The sequence below is a fragment of the Myotis yumanensis genome, unplaced genomic scaffold, assembly GCF_028538775.1.
Source record: "Myotis yumanensis isolate MYYU_CA2020_CCGP unplaced genomic scaffold, mMyoYum1.0.hap1 SCAF_11, whole genome shotgun sequence".
NCBI classification, from domain to species: Eukaryota; Metazoa; Chordata; class Mammalia; order Chiroptera; family Vespertilionidae; genus Myotis; species Myotis yumanensis.
The window spans coordinates 18096316-18120487 of record NW_027223762.1 but is presented as its reverse complement, the minus strand read 5'-3'; the positions used below and the strand labels follow the sequence as shown (position 1 = coordinate 18120487).

The 24172-nt window shown below is 42.7% G+C and overlaps 2 protein-coding genes across 3 annotated transcripts in view; one reads left to right on the top strand and one right to left on the bottom strand.

The window, feature by feature from the left end:
- QPCT (glutaminyl-peptide cyclotransferase) overlaps positions 1-22069 on the bottom strand; it is a 38297-nt gene extending 16228 nt beyond the window's left edge. Inside the window, exon 1 of one of the 2 annotated variants that reach the window (XM_070429024.1) lies at positions 21692-22069. Coding sequence is in view for 1 of the 2 variants with exons in the window: in XM_070429023.1 (XP_070285124.1) it covers positions 5095-5211 (117 nt within the window). In the remaining variant the exon portion in view is untranslated. Of the gene's footprint in view, positions 1-5094; positions 5325-21691 lie in introns of those variants that run through there. The other variant, XM_070429023.1, reaches the window with a different exon arrangement.
- A 322-nt stretch (positions 22070-22391) lies between these two features.
- The window catches only part of PRKD3 (protein kinase D3), a 63392-nt gene continuing 61611 nt past the window's right edge, over positions 22392-24172 (top strand). The window contains exon 1 of the mRNA XM_070429016.1: positions 22392-22507. The gene's annotated coding sequence lies outside the window, so the exon portion shown is untranslated. The remainder of the gene's footprint in view (positions 22508-24172) is intronic.

The following is a 24172-nucleotide window of genomic DNA, read 5'->3' as shown; positions in this document are numbered from 1 at the left end:
GAAAGCATTTGACTTCTCCAACCTAAATGGCACTCATTCAATTTTTATGGAGACTCACTCTCTGAACTCAATAAACAGAAAAATCTATATGCAGATGAGAGGAAGGAAAAGAGGGAAAACCTGGAGAGAAAGCGTGGGCTGGGTGCAAGGAAAGTAAATGAGGCAGAAATAGTGTTGAGCCCATGTTAAGTGCAAGACCCAAATTATTCTAGGTTCAGTTCAGTTCAGAGACACATCGGCAATTTTCTATTGGTACAGGGCTTCTCGGAGGAATGAGTCTCTGTTACAGCCCCTGCCTCTTTTCACCCAGGCCGAAAGGACAATAAGTCTGCTTTCCGTGACAAAAATCTTTCAGCTCAAAAAGTGTGAACCAGATACCCTGAGGCAACTCCTCTAGGCTAATCACGTGGTTCCTTTCAGAGGGCTATGCGGTCCCAAATCGTTGCACTAAAAGGAGAGTGTTACAGAAGCTCGGCCAATTCAATTTGAGTTTCCATCCCATGTGAGGGTCTCCCAACAGCACTCGGGATAACACTGTGTCTACCTGCAAATTGAACCCAGGCAGCATTCAACTGAACTCCTTCTGTGTGTGGGATGCCACTGACATTACAAATGCAGTCGTGGAAGAGTAGGGAACTGAATGAGATAATGGTATGTCTCTTCTGTCAAAGCAAGTAGGCATCTATCGAAAAGCAAAGCAGTGCAGGCTGTGATCAATTCAGGGTGAAATCCCAGCTCCCTGACTTACTAGCTGTGACTAGGACAAGTTTCCTTATTGGTAAAATTGATGTCATAGTACTTATCTTAGTAAAGTTCAAAATGGGACATTTTGTCTTTTTCTGCTACCAACACCCATCCTACCATTGAGTTCCCTGTCCCTGCCTTAAAGTCTCTGTTGATGTTTCCCTAAGAATCAATGGCTGTGAGATGGGTGGATGGATGACTAAGGACTTTCAGAATACATGTGGCTCTAGATTCTAGAAGGAGAGGAATGTGAAATTCTCTGGGGGGAGCAGTAGCAACTCGCTAGAGCTGACCCTGAGGGAGGACTCCTAGGTGAGGCCAACTCTCCTGTATATGGTTGCTCTGTTCAAAGAATCTGTCCCTCTATACCTGGTATAATTTCAACTTTATCGTTGAACTTCACCTTTGTTACAATAAATTTCTACCATTAAAATACATTGGGTCCCAGCTTAACAATAGAGGAAGTTTGGAAACAATCTAAATATTCGGCAATAAAGGGATAATTAAATTGTGGAATGATGATTATTTTGTAAATATCAACTGATGCTTTCAATAAATTATGAGCTCAAGGAAATACTCATACAATTAAGCAACACAGTAAGATATAAAACTGTATATGCAGCATAATCTCTAGTATGAAAGTCATGTGTATTTATTTTTAAAAATAAACAATTCCTCAAAACGTTAAAAATGAAACTTCCACTTGACCCAGTAATCCGACTTCTAGGACAATATCCCAAAAACAAGAAACCAAAAACACCAATCAGAAAGGATATATGCACCCCTATGTTCATAGCAGCACAATTTACAATAGCTAAGATTTGGAAATAACCTAAGTGCCCATCAGCAGAAGAGTAGATTAAAAAACTATGGTACATCTACACAATAGAATACTCTGCCGCTATAAAAAAGAAGGAACTTTTACCATTTGCAACAGCATGGATGGAACTGGAGAGCATTATGCTAAGCGAAATAAGCCAGTCAGAGAAAGATAAATATCACATGATCTCACTCATAATCAACTTAATTTGATGAACAAGAATAGATCCAGAGACAAATGGCAGGTAGGGGGGACGGTTAGAGAGCAACCAAAGGACTTGTATGCATGCATATTAGCATATACAATGGACACAGACACTGGGGCGGTGGGGGTTTGCCCGGGGAGGGAATGGCTGGGGCGGGGGGGCTCATTTGGGGAAAAAGGAGACATATGTAAAAAGTTAGACAATAAATAATAATAAAATAAACAAGTAACCTTATTGAACATTTGCTATATGCATCCACTGTGCTAAATGCTTTATGTGAATAGCTCATTCAGTTCTCATAAAACTCATGAGATCACTAAATTTTATCATCTCTATAAACATAAATACACACATTTATATATATATATATATATATATATATATATATATATATATATAATTACAGGGTTGGGTAAAGGTAGGCTTGCAGTTGTGAGTGCACAAAACAGATTTTATTCTTGTATTGTTATTTATCAATTATTGTATTATTTTCCATATGAACAACTGTAAACCTACTTTCACCCCACCCTGTATGTATATGTTTATATTATAGATATAGAGAGAAAACAAATAAGAACACCAAAATGGTTAACAGCAATCATCTCTGAATGTGGGCTTATGGGTGATGATAGTTTCCTTTTTAGTGTCCTTTTCTGTATTCTCCTAGTTTCCCAAAACCAGCACGAGTTAACTTTATAATTGGGAGACTTCAAGACAAGCCATACTCCTTAATGTGTTGGAGCTAAAAGCTTCTGTTTTAAAAACACAGTCACCAGTCATTCACACCTAAGGGAGGATTGATTTAATTAGATTCCTTTTAACAGCTGGTTGACAAGGTTGTACTAAAGGGATAGGTTTGGGCCAAACTGTTTGGCGATTGGGAAAGGCAGGATTCAGAAGTAATTTTGGAATATGGATCAACCCCCAGAATAATGGCCTTTAAGCTCCATAAGGGAGGTGAGGGGAAGGGAGAACTAAGGAGTGAGAGGAGAGAGGGTTCCAAAAACAAAATGGCTGATTTTGGAATTCCATTTAGGGTCCACACTGACCCAGAGAGGAGTAAGTAAGCTCTTCCTCTGGCCCTCCAATCTTCTCACACTCCTTCACTAGCTGGACACGGTCCCTGAACCATCAGCCAGGCCTCGTCTACTTTGGAGAAGAAAGTGGAAGAGATGTAATCGTGGTCGAGTTTCCTCATCTGTAAATTGGAGATAAATGTACCCTCTTCACGGGGGCACTATGAGCTTCCTAATATTGCTTCTACGGAGAAATTGCTTGCAGGTTTCAAATAACCAAATCGTTATCTTGTGAACACAACCTTAAGCTAGGGTTGAACTGTTTTTACATATTAGATGCTGCTGGAAGAGACACACCTTTATTTCACAGCCAAGAAAAAGGATTTCAAAATCAGTGCTTTGCCACGCCTCACCTTTGGGCAGACCAGTGTACCAAGAGCACACCTCACATGGTTAAAATATCCATGCCACAGAGAGCAGGAAGGCATGTGTTTTAGTGGTGACTAATTCTTTTCCCAGGCCGCACACTGTACTGGCTGCCTGGAGGCCTTCACGGAGGCCTACCGAAAGAAGAGGGAGGGGGCTTCTCAGGCATGGTCACAGCTGATTTTGTCATTTGTTCATTTGCTTGCACCACTTTCCCAGAGAGCATCCAGTTTCCAAAAACTACAGTGACTAGAAGCTTCTTGGAATAAATATAAAAGGGACTTGTACTTTAAAAGACATTCCCAAAAGTTCAGTTCTCATGGCTTTAAACAATTTAAGAATGCAGCACCTTCTGCCATCTACAAGTACAACCTGCCTACCAACGATCCCTTCGGAGCAGCTCGTTCAAACAGTTCCCATCTCACTTACTCCCAACCATTTTGATGGATCATAAAGGCAGGTTTGGTGTAGCTCCCCATTCTGGTTCTTTGTGCCCAATTTCTGACCAGGAAGGTCCTCACAGTGAAGCGAAGGAGAGGGTTTGAGTTGGTACCTCAATGTGACACCTTCTGACGAAGTTATTTTTCTTATAATGAAGTTATTCTTGAGTTGGCTTCCTGCATCCCCACCAGGCTCCCTGTGGTTGATGGTCTTCCTGTGGCCGATGGTCTCTCCCTGTGCAGTGGGAGCGTGTGTGCCCCTGGATGGTGAGGCTCATTAAGAGAACTGACCTGGGCTGTTCCTACCCCTATGCAGGTGGCTGGGAGGAGCAGACTGGAGTGCCAGCAAGGGCCTGTGCATTCTCCCGTGTGCCCTGTATCTCACACGTGTGAGTAAACACAGGCACGTAAATTGTAAGCATTTAAAAGATGTGTTCAACAACACTGTCAGCATTGAAATCCCTTTACTTCGCTGCTTTCCATTGTATCTTTTTTAAAAAAATATATTTTATTGATTTTTTACAGAGAGGAAGGGAGAGGGATAGAGAGTTAGAGACACCGATTAGAGACTGCACACTCCCTACTGGGGATGTGCCCGCAACCAAGGTAGCGCCCTTGACCGGAATAGAACCTGGGACTCTTCAGTCCGCAGGCCGACGCTCTAATCACTGAGCCAAACCGTTTAGGGCTTTTTTCATTGTATCTTGAAGGCCATACCATTTTACTCCAATACCATTAACATTAGCACAAGCCTCTAGCAATGTCATGATTTCAAAATTGTTACACAGGAAAGGGAAATAGCTGTGAACCTTCTTAGTTCACACCGAGCGCACTTGCAACGCACTTGCATTCTAAGTTCCTTATATGAAATTTGCACCTATACCTAGATACATTGCTCTGACCATTGCATTTTACTCTTTTAAAACAAAAAAAAAAAATGTTTAAGGAAAGTGGGCATCCAGTTAAGGTCCTTGGTTCGGAGATGCTCCGCTTGAAAATCTAAAACGGACTGACAATCACACACGTCTGTCCAGAGGCTACATGGAAACATCAGCGTCTCCAGGGTGTCCTGGGATGCAGCGGTGGGAGAGCGTGGGCCTCATGGGTCCCGAGTGGGCGGCGGCGTGGCCATGAGCTCCCACCTTCCTGCGGGGGGCCACCGGCCAGACACACTTCCTGCGCCTGTCAGCAGTCGCGTCGGACCCAGCCGAGGGGAGGCCGGTGACCTCATCCAGCTCCCGCGGCGTCCCCGAGGCTAGCGAGGCCCCCTGGCGAGGACGCAGAGCCCCCACTACCCTGGGAGCCCGAAGCGGTATGGCTGCTGGGGCCGGGGACCGCCGCTCCGCCCCGCCTCCCTCGCTGCCTAGGTGGGTTCGCCCGGCCCCAGATCCCCGCACCCGGCAAGAGCCGCCCAGGTACCATCGCGCAACAGCAGTCCCTCACCTTCTCCTGGGTCCAGGCTGCGGCGTCCCGACTGATCCCCTCGGTTGCCAGGGGCAGGGCGGCCAGCAGCAGCAGGTGGAGGGCGCCCAGGACGCGCCGGTGCCCGCCGCCTGCCATCTCTCCAAGGCTATCTGCGCCCGGGTCCCTGCGCTGCCTGCGGTCACGGTCACGAGCCTGGGAGCGCGCGTCCTTCGCCTTCCCTCTTCTCCACCCTGGGGTGGACTGCGCCCGCCCCCCCATCTCCTCCCCGTCGCCTCCCCGCTGCGCTGCGCAGGCAGAAGCCGCAGCTCTCCTCTCCCCACCCCCACCTCCCCCATCCCGACCTTAGCAACCCCCGGGCTGGGCTGTTCTGGAAGGCTGGAGCTTCCGAATCCCGGCGAACGGAGACGGCTGCTTCCTTGTCTTGGGGAGGACGAGGAGAAGGAAGGAAGAGACGGGGAGAGGCATTTTTATGATCTCCAGGGCCATTGCTGGGAAGAGCAAGGGGAGCGAGGTTTCATCAGACCCGGTGCGGTTATGAAGTGTCTTCCCACAGCTCTTTTCCCACAGTTCTGTACCGGGCACTGTCCTGGGTGCTTGTCCCATGTCCCCTCATTTAGTCTTCATAAACATCATACCGATTTACAGATGTGCAAACTGAGACTCCCCATCCTCCATACAAAGCCTGAACCCTGAACCCATCTTACCTTTCCTCTTTTTTCTCACTAACACTTACCTTGCCAAACTGGGTAAGTCTGGTTAAAGGGATTACCTGACATAAGTAAGATCTAGAATGTTCCCAGTGGTTCTTTAGACAGTCTTCTTCCCCAATGCAGCCCCTCAAAAGGTAGAGCTAAACACAACTGAACTTACTTTGTAGCATCAAAGATCACTGATCAAGATAATCCTGGAAAAAATAAAACAGTATCTCTACTTTGTGGGTGTCTGGTCTAAGTTGTCGGGACAATGACTGCACCATCCTCTTTTTCTTCCACAGTGAGAATGAGGGTGTGGCCTCTCCTGAGTCATCTCCTAGGAACATATAGATCCAAAAAAATATCACAACAGGACACGTTGAAACTCACCTGTTTCCCCGAGAGCAAATGTCTGAAGGTAATGGAGCCAGCCTTCTGGCTGACTTGGACTATTTTCTAGGCTTGGCTGTTAGAATGAGTTTGATAGAGAGGGCTGACCTGAGAAGACACTGCTCTGCCCTCCTCTGGAGCTACAGGGGAAGACAGGATTTAAGTACCTATTTTCCTGATGTTCCGAATTACTAACCCTATTCTTGTCCGAGAGTTTTGAGGACAATTGGACCCCTTCAGGCTTACGCAAAATTAAATAGCTTCTTTATTACATTCACGGACAGTACAATATTCAGAACAAAATCACTATCACATGTCTCAATACATTTCCTGTCTTGTTGCCTAGACCAGTGGTGGGCAAACTGCGGCTCCCGAGCCATATGTGGCTCTTTGGCCCCTTGAGTGTGGCTCTTCCACAAAATACCGACTTCTGCGCATGGGCCACGAAGTTTCAGTCCCACTGTACATGCGCACCCGCACGTGGTTATTTTGTGGAAGAGCCACACTCAAGGGGCCAAAGAGCCGCATGTGGCTCACAAGCCGCAGTTTGCCGACCACTGGCCTAGACCAACCTTGAAATAGTGCGTTTACTGAGTGTCATCAGCCTAATCGTTTTTCTTACCCTATTACCTTTTTATCTTTCTACAATATGGTTCCTATTTTTTTAAAATGAGAGGCAGAAATAGCAAAGCTATATGAAACAAGAGGTTAAAGATAATATCATGCTAAATATAAGCAATTCAAAATAAGAAATAAGGAAAAGCTTGAGTTAAAATGTTAACACATAACTTGATTTTCCATTCCTGAGGGTTCTCCAAGTTAGGTTGTATTTAAGTCAATAAGATGCGGTTGCAGTTTGGATCTACAGGAAGCGGACTCTGAGACAGCGTTTAGCATTCAGGATGTGTATTAGGGAGTGCCCTTGGGACAAACCCGAGGGAGGGGGCGGGAGGACCTCGACTGAGCTGAGAGTAAATGTAGTGGGGAAGGGGGCCCCTCTCCACAGCCTCACCTCGCCCCATAGGGAGCCCAGGAGCTGAAATCGCCTGGCAGAGTTGCCCCACAGTGAGTCAGAATTGCTGGAGCTTCATACCCCCACTTCAATGGGGTACTTCCTGCAAGCAGCTCTCGGCAGCCAAAGGACTTGACAGCTAGAGGCTGTCTGCCAAGAACACTAACGGCAGGAACAGTCCCTTCCTGAAGGGGGATCTGAGCGGTGCATTCCTGTCTCCACCACTAATGCATTTGTATAATGTATCTTGAACAGATCTAAAACATTTTGCATAAGAAGCTGATGTTAGTAAATGGTGTTTTACACATGTGGGCTTTCCTGACAACTTGCTGTAAATCTACAAACCCAACACAGCTCTCTATTTATGTATCCCTACCTTCTTTATTCATATCTTTTCTTGCGCCTTATATACTAAATGTCCTTCTCCCCTTTCCTTCACTCATTCTTCCCACCCCCCCTACTCTGGAAACTGTCAGAAACTCCTGGTATCTACTATTTTTTTTAATATCTGCTATTTTTTCATTACTGCAACTTTTCCACTCATTAGACTCTTCCTGTAGAAGATAACCCATGACTATTACATTTAATTAAACAATTTGAGGCTGTTTTTCATCATTGCAAAAATTTTTGTTTATGCAAGGATAGCCCTGGTCACAGGTGGAGTCATTATCGTTTTTATTATAGTACAAACTCTATCCTGTTGGTTTGAAGCACATTGAGAACCCAACTGCTAAAAAAGATCTTCCCCATGCAGTTGCCTTGGCAGGATTTTCACACACCTGGTCCCACCTGTAAAGTGACACCAATGGACTAAAGCATTCATGACCAGAAACTTCTGCTAAAACAAGTTCTCAAAATGTGATCCATGGGCCCCCGGGGATTCTCCAAGACCCTTTTGGATGTCTGCGAGGTCAACTCAATTTTCATCATAATGCCAAAGCAAGATTTCCTTTTTCTCACTGTATTAAGTTTGCACTAATATTGCAAAAGCAATGGCAGGTAAAACTCTCGCATCTTGGCACTTACCAAGACAGGACACAAAAAGCTGGACTATTACAAAAAACAAAACTGTACTTGTAGTCATTGTATTCTTCACTGCCCTGCATGGCAAAGAGAGAGAGAGAGAGAGAGAGAGAGAGAGACAGAGGAGGACAGTGTGATAAAAGAAAAGAAAAAGAGCTAGTCTCACTTAAGAATATCTATTATTGATGAAACAATAAAAATTGTAGTTATTAAATTTCAACTTTTGAGTACATTACATGTCTTTTTAACAGCTTTTTTGGGATATAATTAAACTTCATTAAACTGAACATATTTAAAATATACAACCTGATGGGTTTTAACATGTTTACAACATAAAACCGTCAGCGCAATCAAGAGATTGAACATATCCATTTCTTACCCATGGGTTATTTAAATTGTGTTAGTTAGTTTCCAAGTAGTTAAGGATTGCCCTGATATATTTTTGTTATTGATTTCAAATTTAATTCTGTCATGGTCAGGGAACAGACTTGGTATGAATGAATCCTTAAAATTTTTTTGAGAACTGTTTTATAGCCCAGAATATGACCCATCTTGGTAAATATTCCTTCTGTACATGAAAAATGTGTGTATTCTTCTGTTATTGGATAGAATGCTTTATAAATGTCATTTAGATCTAGGTATTTGGTAATGTTCCCCAAATTCACCATATAATAACGGATTTTCTGTCTACCTGTCCTATTGATTACTATGAGAGTTGTGTTAAAATCTCTGACTATAATTGTGGATTTGCCTATTTCTTTTGGTTCTATTAATTTTTACATAATGTGTCTAAGCCTTCTTATTAAGTGCATAAATGTTTATGATTATATTTCTTTTTGACAATTTGACCTCTATCATTATGAAGTAAACTTCTTTATACTTGGTAATATTTTTTGCTCTGAAATTTACTTTTTTTCTATTCTTAATATAGCCACTTAACTTTTTTAAAATTAGCCTTAGCAAGGTATATTTTTTCCATCCTTTTTACTTTTAAACTGTTTTCTTATAATACATACAAAGTAGGTTTTTTGCCTGGCCAGTGTAGCTCAGTGGTTCAGCATAGACCTATGATCGAGAAGGTCAATATTCAATTTCGGGTCAGGGTACATGCCCGGGGTTGCGGGCTCCATCCCCAGTGTGGGGCATGCAAGAGGCAGCCAATAGATGATCAATGATTCTCTCTCATCACTGATGTTTCTCTCTCCCTTCCTCTCTGAAATCAATAAAAATATACTTTTAAAAAATAAAGATGTTGCTCAAATATCTTGTTGCTTACTTTTTTTCTGATAAGAAATTGACTGTCATCCTAATCTTTGTTCCTCTGCATGCAATGTGTCTCAGTCTGTCTTAAGATTTTTCTCTTTATCACAGTTTTTAAGCAATTTGACTACGATATGCCTTGGTGGGGTTTTTTCTTTGTTTTTTTACGTTCTTTTGCTTGGGGTTCATAAAGTTTCTTGGATCAGTGGGTTTTAAGTTTTCATCAAATTTGGAAAAATTTTGCCATTATTTCTCAAATTTTTATTCCCCCTCCTTGAGGGTTTCCAATTATATATAAACTAGAGGACCGGTGCACAACATTTGTGCACTGGGGGTGGGGGTGGGGTCCCTCAGCCCGGCCTGCACCCTCTTGCAGTCTGGGGCCCCTCGGGGATGTCTGACTCACCACGGGCCTAAGCTGGCAGGCAGACATCCCTCGAGGGGTTCTTAGCACTGCCACGGAGGCGGGAGAAGCTCCCACTATCACCGCTGTGCTCCCCAGCGGTGAGCCCAGCTTCTAGCTGAGCGGCGCTCCCCCTATGAGAGTGCACTGACCACCAGGGGGCAGCTTGTGCGTTGAGCATCTGCCCCCTGGTCGTCAGTGCGTGTCATAGTGACCAGTCGTTCCGCTGTTCGGTCTATTTGCATATTAGCCTTTTATTATATAGGACTAGAGGCCCGGTGCATGGATTTGTGCACCAGTGGGGCCTGGCCTGTGCCCTCTTGCAAACCAGGACCCCTTGGGGGATGTTGGAGACCTGGTGCACGGATTCAGCCCAATCCCCACAGGCCAGGCCAAGGGACCCCACCGGTGCACAAATCTGTGTACCAGGCCTCTAATATGCATATAAGATCTTTGGTTGATCTCTTCCCACCCTCCCCTCTCCCCACTTCCCTCTGAGATTCATCAGTCTGTTCCATGTTTCCATGCCCATGCATTGAGCGTCTGCCCCCTGGTGGTCAGTGTGCATCATAGCTACTGGTTGAACAGTCAAACAGTTGCTTAGGCTTTTATATATATAAAGTTCTTTGAAGTTTTCCTACAGGTCACTAGCACTCTATTTTTTTCTACTTTTTGTCTATTTTATTTGTCTAGTTTATACTTCTACGTCTTCAAGTTCACTAGTCTTTCATTGGCAGTGTCTAATCTGTTGTTAATTCCATTCAGTGTTCTTTTTGGCCCAGACATTGCTTTTTTGCCTTCTCTAGATGTTTAATTTGGATTTTCTTCATACCATCTGTATCTCTTAACATCCTCAACCTTTTCTCTACCTTTGAATATATGGAATATAATTATGACAGCTGTTTTACTATTCTTATCTAATTTATCATCTGTGCCATTTTTTTGTTTCTTTTTGTTTTCATATGTGTGTTTCTTTAATTTTTCTCTTGATTATGGGTTGTATGTTCCCACTTCTTTGCATGCTTGGTAATTTTTTTTATTAGAGACCAGATGTTATGAATTTTACTTTTTTGGGTGCTGGACATATGTGTTATTTCCTTAAATATTCTTGATCTTTGTTCTGAGACACAGTTGAGTGGGAAAGAGTTCGATCCTGTGGAGGCTTGTTTCTAAATTTTCTTAGGCTGGAACAGAGCAGCCTGCAATCTGGGTGTAATTTGACCCCAATGAAACAATACTCTGGGTATTCTACTTTTTGCCCCTTGTATTTTGAAATTTTTCCATTCTGGTGGAAACACAAAATACTCTTGACCCTGTCTGAGCTCTCGGGCTTGTTATGTCTGCTCCTTTTTGGCAGTTTATTCTTCCAACTTGCATAGTTTCTTCATATGCATAGGCAGATCCATCCTCAGCTGAAGTCTTATGAAGAAATCTTGACTGCTCTCTGAAGCGCTCTCTACATGAAGCTTGTCTTCTCTCCTCCCACATTCTGTCCTGCAAATTATAGCCACTTGGCCTTCCCATATTCTCAAGTCTGTCATTTCATCTCACAGAGACCCCCTGGCTTTGTTTGAATTCCTGCCTCCACAGCATCCTGGAAATTCTCTCTATACAGCCATATGGGGAAAGTCCAGCTCATGACTTTCTTTTTCCTTCTTTCATTGCTCTCCTGGAATGCCTGTTTTCCAATATTTGAATATTATTGTTTATTTTTTTTAAGATGGGATGACGAATCCAGCCTGTTACTCCATCTTGACTGGAAGCAGAAGTTGAGAGTACCTCTTACTATTCTTCATGACAACCTGGGAGGTACAAATAAAGTACTTCTGCTACATACTGGACAGCTGTCTCGAGGAAAAGCACCTCAATTGTTTGAGATGCATGAAGAGCCATCTGCTTTTATCATAAAATTCTACTCTGCTTGGAAGAATAATTTACTAGTAAGCTGTTGTTATTCAGACTTGTATATTTGGCAGGTATTTGTTTGAAAATGAATAAAGTAATACTTTAAACAATAAAGATTTTTTTTAAAAAAAGAAAGAAAATGAATAAAGTTTGCCTATGCCTTCAAGAATAATAACTGACAGTATTTATAGCCAATGACAGAACTTGGATCTTTCAAGTAAAAATGGGAATTTTAGAAAACTTGTATCTGCTACCATAAGCTTGACAGTTTCCTGATAGTAACAACTTTTCTGACAAAGTCAATTTTAACAAACGTAATTTTAAAAATACTATATAATGAAATGTTTGACATTTGGAATATCTGCAAAACTCAGTGAACCAACATTTTCCAAATGCTCTATGCCCAATCATAGAGAAAAGATCCATTCAAAGTATAAGAGAGACCAATGCATTTTAATGTCATGGAGTAAAAATTATTATTTGTATGGTTTCAGATTCCACATTGCAGCAATTTTTTATGACATTGCCATTTGTCATGCTTTGGTTTAATAACAAAAAAATTATCCAGAATTATCTGAAGAGACTTTAAAATATTCTTTCTTTTTTCTATTACATGTTAGAGTGCGGCCAAATTTTCTTCATATACTTCAACCAAAATAACATACTACAGCAGATTGAATACATAAATAAATCCAATTGTTTTCTAATAACTCACACATTAAATTTTTTTAAATGTTCAAAAATGCCAATCCTCTCACAAAATTCTTTGTTTTAGAAAACGTAGTGGTTTCATAAGAAAATGTTATTTAAAATATACTGATATACAGCTTTTGTTATTTTTATATCCATAATCAAACATATATATAATATCTGGTTTCATTTTCAATACAATAAATATTAATAGACACAATGCACATAAGCAAAAGATATTTGTGGTCCTGAGAGACCAAAACATGTGAGAACTGCTGTGTTAAACTATTTTACCTAGGAGAGATAATACATGAAGCCAATGGAACCATCTAGAAAGATTTTTGTTTTTGTTTTTAAAAAATGGCTAGGTACCACCCCTACAGGTTCTGATAAAATTAGGCTCGTGTGTGGTCTGGACATCAGGTTTCTTTAAAATTCCCCAGGTGATTCTAGCAGGACTGAGAACCACTGCATTAATCACATTCTCTGAGAAATACATTAGCAAAAACCACATAATAGATTAATGATGACATTAATAATCATGTTGTGTAGTAGCTATTTTGTCAGGCCCTGAGGGCAATGGTAAAAAAAGATTGGTAAAGTGGGCTAACCCTAGACTAATTATGGAGCAGGCAATTTAGATTCAACCCTCCCAACTTTCCCCTCGCTTTTTGCCTCTGCAGAAACACCTTGCCATTTTTGTTTCTTTGTTAATCCTCACCTGAGGATATTTTTTCCATTGCTTTTCAAAGATAGTGAAGAATTCAAAGACAGTGAAGGGAGGGAGGCGGGAGGGAATGAGAGGGGAAGAGAGAGAGACAGAGAGAGGGAGAGAGAGAGAGAGAGAGAGGAGCATTAATGTTAAGAGAGACACATCAACTGGCTGCCTCCCAGGTATGCCGGACAAGGAGCAGGGAGCGGACCCACAACCCAAGCACATGCCCTAAGCTTGGAATAGAACTTGTGACCCTTCAGTGCTCAGGCCGATGCTCTAACCATCAAGCAACACTGCCTTTTGTGCCTTTAATAGCCATGGAGAATATAAAGGGGCCCACATTATATCCCTGCCCAAATCCATCCACCACTGCTTTCAATAATGGAATGAAAATGTTTGCCAAAAAAACAAGTTTGCTTCTGCAATACAGAGTCAGACTTTTGCTGTTCCCTAGAAATCTCAGGAATCCAGATTTCCTGTAAATCTTCCCAACTCCTTTCACCACAGATCAGAGGTCAAGGTGGCAATAAAACTTAGGGAAGAAAACCTCTTTCCCCTGGTTTTCTGGCCCTCTCCCTCCCCAGCCCTTTAGGATAGCAGTTCATGCTTCTCTGAAAGCAGGGAGAACACGCTTCGTAAACCCGGATTCCTTTTCCCAACACTAATCCTGCCCCCAAGCAAAATTCCTTTCATTCTTTTCCTGTGTCCTGGTTTTTTAAAATTGATTTTTCTCTGTGGGCTCTGAAAAAGAAAAGGCTTCAAAATCCAAAAAAAAAAAAAAAATGAATTTTACTTCACTCAAAGAGAGGAGACTAGAGAGAATCAAAAAAGGAGAAGCAAAGAGAAATTTCATCTCCTTACAACTCAATGAAGAGACTTGATCGATACAATACCAAAACTGACTGCAATGTGAAGTTTGTCAATTGACTGTTAGCAAGCGTAGATAAACATAGTGTATGTATCTATATTTATAGATACATTTCAACTTTTTATTCAAAAAATTGTCTATAATAAACTTATTTTACATCTTACAGGATCAAGTAGGTGACAAGGCACCAATTTCTGGACTATATTAATGATAGTATGTGAAAGACAAAAAGCTGTTAGCTCAAGAACGTGTTTCCATTCAAAGTTACTGGCTACATTTTTATGGTGTTAAGTTAAAAATATGATCAAGGATGTTAGGTGTGTCAATAATAAGTTTTTAAAGAACCTCTAATTCTATAAATTAGGATGATGAGAGATATTATTATCTTCATTATTAATGAGAAAATTAAAGCACAGGGAAGTTAAATAACCTGCCCAGGGGCACGCAAAGCCAGCTCCACGGCAGCCAGTGCACTTTTACTCTAACCTACAGGTTTTTCCAGTTTCAAAGGAGAACATTTCAGTAGTCAGTAAAATCCAACGTTTACTGTGCCAAGGTGAGCTTTTGCTGAATGTAAAGCCAGACACCTGTGAAATTATTTTATTTCCAAGTTACAAGCAGAATAAGCATTTGGTGTTGCTTTCTCTCCTTTAATCAGATATCTAATGCCATATTTATTGGAAGGGGAAAAGGTGAACTTTTCAAAAAGAGTCAATACTAAACTGTAAGTTAATATGATTTAAGTCACGGCTGAGACACTTTGTTGTCTTTTGTTTTGGGAGTCACTTATGGATTTTCCAAGATATTCTATTCTATTTATCTATGTTTTAATGATATAAAATTGTGAGATTTTTTCTACTGATCAGGCTACACAGACTGTAATCAGATTTAACTATAAAAGTGCTCTTTTTCTCAATTTTGTCATCTTGATACAGTATTAATTGTGATGGTTAATTAGGCCCTTTCTGACTCTTCATGAAAGGACAATTGTTCCAAGAATAATTTTCAAGTCATACCAAAAAAATAAAGCTTGTTTTTAAGATTCAGGTGAGGCACAGCAGCCTCAAATAAAAGAGGAAGAAGGACTCTAAAATCTCTTTCCACAGGATTCAAAAATAGAATGTTAAAAAAGCAAATAAAAATGACATAAATTCACAGAAAATAGCAGCAGTCATTTAAAAAACAATTTGACTATGCCACACATAGCTATTAATAATAGAAAGTTGCAACACACTATCATAACCCAAATTCTGCCTTAAACCACATATGTTCATATATATTTCTTTATTTTTGGTTAAAATTAGAATGAATTTATGCTGTTTGTTTTATTTATATATCTGAAAACATTAGCATAGTATTTCAAGCGTTTTAGGACTTCTAAAACAATACAGACTGTGGTCATAAAAAATCCTTTCTGCCCAATGGTCTGTATTTACATCATTATCCAGACTATAATAAATTAAATGGACTTATCCACCTTCAATTTTAATGTTTGAAAAAGCATTTCAACAGAGCTGAGCATCAGCACCAGGCCAAGAATGTACCTAAATTTCCCTTAAGAAGAAGCTAAATTACTCAGCATACAATTTTAGTAAGACTAATCCCCTTCTGTCACTGGCCAAACCATGATCTTCTGTGGGTTTTACTCAGTAAATCACACACCTATTATGGGGAACACTAAAGTTTGAATTTAGAGACCTGTAAGAAAGCAAATGATATTAATTTACTTTCGTGATGTATCTGTTTAGTTCTCCAAGAAAATCCTTCTAACAGTTTAAGAGTAAATATATACTTCAAATTAAGAAGAAACAAAATTGTAATTTTAGAAAAGTGGGCTGGGAGGAAATTTCATAAACAAATGAAGTGCCCATAGATAAACTGTGCATCTTTTTTTTAAATTTTTCTTTTTTTAGTAAGATATATTTTTATTGCTTTCAGAGAGGAAGGGAGAGGGGGAGACAGAAAAATCAATGATGAGAGAGAATCATTGATCGACTGCTTCCTGCATGCCCTACACAGGGGATAAAGCCCACAACCTGGACATGTGCCCCGACGGGGAATCGAACTGTGACCTCCTGGTTCATAGGTCAACGCTCAACCACTGAGCCATGCTGGCCAGGCTAAACTATGCATCTTCATTTCACATTGAGGCAAACTGGTCCCCTTCTTTAAATTCTACTCTTAGATTACAGAAAATGAACACCAATCAGAAAACAAGCTAATGGCTTATGACATTCAGGACCATACAGGATACAGTATAAATTATTACTCAGGTCTTTTAGAGACCAAAACTGTGAGAGAAACATGGCGTAGTGGTTAGATAACAGCCTAATTATGCACATCTCTGTGTGTTAGTATTTCATATGTTTATCAAATTATGCAGCTCGTTACATAATGATGATTTTACAGTGCGCACACACATATCTTTAGCATATACTTTAATTTGTAATAGACTCTGAAAGTATAATCTTTACAAGAGTAGGGAACTGGCAGTATACTACATTTTCAATAAAATACTGAATGTCTGAAAACAAATACATTATGATTACTTAAAGGAGTGCCTGACAGAAATATAAAGAGTATCTGATGCATCATAGTATGTAATAGTACAGCCTAACCAATAAAAACAGGTACACAATGATCTTCCATGAACCCTGCTACCTTCTTTCATTATTGTTCTCTTGCCCTTTGCTTCCATTTTAATGTAGCTAACACTATTAGTTCTCAAGTGCCAGTTCCATATTAATGCCTGTTCAGGACTATGTTTTCTCAGTCTGTTACAAAATGAGAAAATTAAGAAAAAATGTGTTTTATTATTAATAAGGTAATTGTATTTAATAAAAAAGCTAATCTTCATTCTTATATTTTTCCTTCATACTTGATGTTACATTTTAAAAATTATATATAATAATTTCTAAATTAACTTAATAAATCTTGAGTTTGTTTTTTATTGTCTTGCTCAGCTGTTGTTCAATTATGGTAAAATACACATAACATAAAATTTATCATCTTAACCATTTTACGAGTACAGTTCAGTGGCATTTAATATATTCACATTGTTGCACAACCATCACCACCATCCATATCGAGAACTCTTTACCCATTAAATAATGACTCCCCATTCCCTCCTCCTTCCAGCCTTTGGCAACTGCCATTCTACGTTCTGTCTCTCCATATTTGACTATCTAGGTACCTCACATAAATGGAATCATACAGTATTTGTCTTTTTGTGACTGGCTTATTTCATTTAGCATGATGTCCTCAAGATGCTTTCATGTTGTATAAGAACATCCTTCCTTTTTAAAACTGAATAGTATTTCATTATATGTATACACTACATTTTGCTTATTCACTCTTCTAATGGACATCTGATTGGCTTATGCTGCTATGAACATAGGTGTACAAATATCTTTTCAAGACCTTGCTTTCAATTCATTTGGATATATACCCAAAAGTATAATTGATGAATCATATGATAATCCTATTTTTAATTTTTGAGGAACAGCTATACTGTTTTTCCACAGCAGCTGCACCATTTTACATTCCTATCAACAACAGTGCATAAGGATTCCAACTTTTCCAAATTCCTGCCAACACTTGATGGGTAGGAGGTAGTATCTCACTGTAGTTTTTATTTGCATTTCCCTAATGATTAGTGGTTTTGAGCTCTGGCTTTATTTTAATGTTCTTAATCAACAAAACAAGAAGTTGACAACTCAGTCTCCAATTTTTTGTAAATGTATTCATCATTGAAATCTGAAAATCTGAGAACTACCAGTGTATTCTCTGTATCTTCCTCTCATCTTCCATTTACGTCTTCAATTCACTTGTTTGCCTTTGGCCCTCAGTCTTCTCCTGACACCTCTTTCACCAGAGTCAACAAATCATTAACTTATCATTGCCAAAAAGAATGGACCTTCTTTAGTATTTACATGATTAGTGAAAAGCACAGAGGCTCTGGAGTCAAACATAGAATCCTGCATCCTTCAGCATAACACACCACCAAGGAATGTAATTCCTGCCCCTGGCCTTCCTGCAGGGTAATGTCATCCTTTTCCATAGTTTCATTCTCCACCCTCTGCAATGACCCCCAAATTTCTAGTATTCAACTATGTCAGCGGAAGACTAAGTCTGGGAAAGGCACTTTGCAAGGGATGTAAGGATGAATTAGATATGACTCCTGCTCTCTTACAGTTTAGTAAGAGAGAGATTAGGGTAAAGATGTGTCACAGGTGCTATGGAAGAAAGGAATGGTTATTCCCATCAGGCCTGAAGTAGACAGGAAAGGCATCCCAGAAGACTACTGGAACCGAATGAGTCTTTGAAATGTTTACCAGGTGGAAAAGGGGGAGACAGGTGTTGCATGAACAAAAGTCCACCACTGCCTGAGGTCCTAGATATATGAAGAATGGGGGGTAGCAATATGAGAAAGCAGCAAGGGGCCCATGGAAGGGGGCATGCCGTGCTCTAAAGTTAGCACAAGAAAGACACTGGTTAGCAACTGAAGGATTTGAGGCTCAGGGAATCATAGGATCGATTCCGCATTTTACAACTATTGCTCTGGTGGCAGAGTGGAGAGTGGGTTAAAGAAGAGAAGATTCGAGGCAGGGAAATCTCTTCGATCCTTTCGGTAGATCAGGTGAGAGTTAATGAAAGGCCTGAACTAAGATGGTAATAGTGGAAAAGAAGAAAGGACATACAACACAGGGAACATGATTGTATGAAATTGGTGGGGTTTAGCCACCGATTAGATTTGGAGAAAAGAGAAAAGGAATTTAGGCTAACTAAGAAGTTTCTGTCTTGGATGACTAAACAGACGGTGGTACTATGAGCTCAGATTGGAAACACGTAGAGGAAGAAGAAAAGATGAGTTCAGTTAGGGACACGTTGAATTTGTGATCTTTCTCTGGGACATTCAGGTGGTTACAGAAAGAGATCAAAGGATATTTTTCCATTGATTTTTTTTTTTTTTTTTTTTTTTTTTTTTTTTTTTTTTTTTAGAGAGATGGGCAGGAGGTGGGGGCTAGAGATACAGGTTTGTAAGACGGAAGTTGCAGCTATATGGAGCAGATGCAGCAGATGCCCTGCCAGTATCCCCTCTACATGCACCATTCAGGTGAGGCTTCTAACTACAAACACCCGTGTGACTCTGTTGGGAGCCCACTGGGTGGGCTGGCCAACTCAGGGGGTAATGAGGAGTGACTGCTGTAGGGCCTGGGATTGCTTTTGGGGGTAATAAAAATATTCTCAAATTAGATGGTGTGATATTGCGTAACTTTATAAATGTACTAAAACCCAGTAAATTGCACACATTTAAAGAGTGGATTTTATGGTTTATAAATTACATCTCAATTTTTTTAAATTGTGAAGAAAAAAACCCAATGGCTCAGCCTAACTGAACTGCTTAGTTCACAAATGTGCCCATGTTTTCACATCTATGTGCCTTTGCTCACTGTTGCTTCCAACTAGAATTTTCTTTTTTTCCCCCCACCCCTCTCCCCATATTTCCAAATCCTACTCTTTCTTCAAAACCTAGTTAAATTCTCTTTTCCCATGCACTTACCCTTCCCCAGGTCAGGGGAATGTCTTGTGCTTCTCTAACATCTGCTAGCTATTTATTTTGCTTCCTGCTTTTTTTTTTTTTTTTTTTTTTTTTACTCTCTTCTCAGTATTAGAGATTTTCACATATCTTGTTTAATGCACTTTAGGTTCCTGAGAACAACTGTTTTACCTGTAGATCTATTAAGTAAGTGCCTTGCACATAGTAGCCTCTCAAAAAACAATTATTGAATTAATACATCAAGGACTGGAAAGTCTCAAAAGGAATCTAGGAAAAAGGACAAACTAAATTAACATCAATTAGCCTTCAGCTAAACGCTTCATCATGATTTAAGGAACTATGAGACAACTTAAAGCCTATGAAGTCAGAATTCTTTCTAAAGATACTTGAGATTTTGAAGTGTATGATCAGAGTACAAATTATAGTAAAATGCTCAGGTCATTCTAGTCTAACTATATTACAAATAAAATCAACATGCCCTGGCCAGGTGGCTCAGTTGGTTGAAGTGTCATCCTGTACATGAAAAGGTTGCTGGTTCCATTCTCGGTCAGGGCACTCACCTAGGTTGCAGGTTTGATCCCCAGTGGTCTCATGTGGCAGGCAGCCGATCAATGTCTGTCTGTCTGTCTGTCTCTCTCTTTCTCTCTCTCCCCTCCCTTTCCTCTTTCTCTAAAAATCAATAAAAACATATCCTTGGGTGAGGATTAAAAAAATAAAATAAATAAAATATAATCAAATGGTAAATTATATAAAGCCACATATAAATGCAAATAAAGAAAAGAGAGGTGTTATGTGGAATTCTTTCTCACACACACATACACAAATCCTTAAGTCTCTAATAGCAGCTTGATTCGTTTAGAAAAGTTGCTTCTAGGAAGAGTAACATCTGTCTCTTTAAGGACCAGGAGAGAAAATGGAAGTCACTAGTGAGACGGGACTGGCTGTAAACAGCTCCAATGAGGTCCTGGGAATCCTGCGAGAGAGGATATTTGGGGCTGGACTAAAACGTCTGCTGGGAAGTGGAAGGAAGAAAAAGGCAAAGTTAGGTAAGAGCATTCTTAAAAAAAAAAAAAAAGGAGGTAAACAACTGAATTTACTTTCAATTTTACAGTGAAAGAATGGCAGGACCCTCTGAAGAATAAGGTATAATTAGATGGAATGAGAGCTACTACTGGATGTGAGACATTTAGCAGCCTCCCATTCCTGAGAATGTTTTTTGAAAAACATAGCTTTAGAGTAGGACTAGGATTTATACGATTTTACTTGTCCCATCTTTGATATAAATTATTTTAAAACCCTCATTTCTTCTTCCTTTTTTTTTAATCTTCACCCAAGGATATTTTTCTATTGATTGCTTTTAGAGAGAGGGACGAAGGGGAGTGGGGGGAGGACCAGCCAGCGCGAGAAACATCTATGTGAGAAAGATAGTCGACTGATTGCCTCCCACCCGGGGATGGAGTCCGCAACCCAGGTACATGCCCTTGACCGGGAATCGAACCCGCGACCCTTCGGTCCTCAGGTAACGCTCTAACCACTGACCACACCGGCCAGAGCAAAATTCGCACTTATTAACTTTCAAACCTGAGACAGTCATTAAGATGGATGACTTGGTATAAAAAGTAGGGACCCACTTAACTTTCTTTCTGTTCTCAAAAACTGCCCTCTTGACCTCTGCTTGGGGGTGGGAGGATTGCTGACTGCAGCCCTTCGCTTGTTTCCACACCATTTACTTTGGGGGTAACATTTTGACAGAAGGAGAATCAGGTGGTTTCTGGGACAGCTGCTCGGGCTTTTCTCACATAAACCATCAGTGATTGAACATACGGCGTGTTTTCCTTTTAGATCAGCGGTTCTCAACCTGTGGGTCGCGACCCCTTTGGCGGTCCAACGACCCTTTCACAGGGGTCGCCTAAGACCACCCTACATATCAGGTATTTACATTACGATTCATCACAGTAGCAACATTACAGTTATGAAGTAGCCACGAAAATAATTTTATGGTTGGGTCACCACAGGAGGAACTGTATTTAAAGGGCCAGAAGGTTGAGAACCGCTGCCTTAGATGCTCACCCGCACTCCCACCCCCGCCCCACTCACCTGGCACTGCCACCTGGATTCCCGGCCAGGAGAAGCCTGGGTCCGTGACTCCTGACCGCACTTCCCTCGGGTGGCAGGGGTGCGCCCTCGAATTTATAAATGGCCAAGTAGGAACCCCGAAACACATGGCGAGGAGCCACTTCAGTTCCCTCTGCGGTCGGCGGGGGCTCTGGATGCGTCCGCCCGGGTGCCAAGTGCCCCGGGGCTCTGCCAGCCGCCCCCGCGGGGCAGCACCGTGGAGGGGAAGGTGGGAAGCTGGGGGAAGGGATCTCAGGTGGAAACCGCGCTCTGCTCTGCACCCCTTGCGCGGCGCCCGTCCCAGCCGGCCCCTCTCAACCCCCCCAACTCCATCGCCTGCGCCGGAGCGGACCACGAGAGAAAGAGACCGCTCGACAGCCACGCCGGGCACCCCGCGCAGCGCTCCCCGCGCTCCAGGACGCGCCGCGGCCTCGTGGGGGGCGGCACGAGCCGGAGGAACCCAGGGTCCCGCCGCCCCCGCGCGCGGGGTGAGGACCGTGAGTGCCGCCCACGCGCGGCTACCACCCGCTCGTGCTCGCCGGGAAACTACAGCTCCCGGCAGGCCCCGCGCCGGCCGCGCGCCCCCCGCCCCGCACGCCCGGGCCCCCCGCCCTCGGGCCTCAGGACGGGACGGGGAGGAGGGAGGAGGGAGGAGGGAGGAGGGAGGAGGCGGGAGGAAGGGGCGCCTGCGGCGGGCGGGATCCTGCGAGGCGCGTGAAGCCTCGCTGGCGCCTCGTCCGAGACCCGATCGCGGGCCGGCGGGCGCGGAGTTTCTCACGGACGGCCGAGCCCTCCTCTGTAAGTAGTCGCCCCGGGGAGCGCGGAGCGGACACCGAAAAAGTTAGCGCCGCCGCGGCCGCCGCTTTGTTCTCGGGGCCCGTCGGGCGAGGGCGGCCCCTCCCCCAAACCCCCGCACGCGGCGGCGGCGGCAGTGGCGGCGGTGGCGGAGGTGGCGGCGGCGGGACTGGGACCCCGCGCGGGGCTGGGCGGCGGCCGCGGGCTGGGCGGGAAGTTGGCGGCGCGCGCGGCGGGGGGCGAGCGGGGGGCGCCGCGGCGATGGGGGCGCCGGCGCGGCCTCCAGATGGGGCCAAGTTCCGGCGTGGGCGCCGAGGCCACCGGGGACTCGCGCTCCGTGGGCGACCGCCGCGTCCGGCCCCTCGGTCAGGATCCGGCGGTCCTGGGTTCCCCAGACCAGCTCCCGACGCCAGAGCGGCGGCGGCGGCCGGGCTCCGGGATTTTGGACGAGCCTTTTCCTTCTCTTTTCATCACTTCGCCGTGTCCCCGTCTCCAGGGGGTGAGGACATGGTGTCTAGAGACCGAGAGCCCCCACCCCAGTTTCCTGACGCTGTTTATAAGTTTTTGTGCAAGTTGCAGCGTTGCTCCGAGTTGTTCACCCCCCCGGGGAGGTTTTTCTTAAGATGAAACCCAGGGGAGTGCAACTGTGTCTTGGAGCAATAAAAACAGCCCACGCCACTCGGTTGCCTGTTGGATATTCTGTTTGAAGTCATCGCAGTCAGAAGCGTGGGCCCCGCCGGCTGCAGGCACGACTAGACACCGAGCGGCAGGCGTGTGTGCGACTTGCAGACTTTTCCACGCACAGATTGACGGCTTGGACGGAGCTGTCTCTCGGCCACACCCATCCCCACAGGAAATCGGGCTATCGGTGTCATCTTTGATTAGAAAGGATAAGTTACACCCTGCACCACTACGTTGAACGAGCCAGCCTGGATGAGCTCTAAGATGTCGCAAATGAAACAGAAACTTTTCAGTGCCTTCGTTTGTGCCTCGAAAAATGTTACTACTGCGTTACTCTTACACGTGCTGAATGCTGACGTCCTTCCTTTTACAGTTTTAGCGACTGGTTTTGCTTCGATCTAACTTACCGACTTCTGATGCAGTGAGGGCTGGCCATTATCTGTGGATCTGCCGCTAAAGGCATCCATAAGGTACCCTACCCAGGTCTCGCCAGTTTTCCTTTATAACGGAACCTTTTCCTACTCCCCTGTTAGGATCTGGATTGAGAGCAAGCATGGCAATTCAGACAAAAAGAAGTGACACCCGTTTTGATAAAAGTATTTAAAACGTGCCCCAGAAGCCTTCATGTTGCTAGGTTTTGCTTCAGTAGGTAATAGAGATGTGGTAAGTCTGTCTGATCAGATGAGCTTGGGATATTTGGCAAGCCAGTTTCCACCCGAGGCTCAATCATTTGGTATATAGATAGCATTTAACTTTTTAGGTGATTCAAATTCAGGAATGTTGACCGGTTTATATCTTGAAACTAATTTTTTAGGCATCCCAGGTAGTGAGTCTTTTAAATATGCAGATTTTACTAGCTTTCAGTTTCATCAGGTGACCTCTTTAAAATAGAAATTTCTCTCTCACTGGATTGTTTTTCATGTAAACACTGCCGCGCTCAAAAAAAAAAAAAAAAGCTTAATCAAGTTTTGGGGCATTAAATTTTAA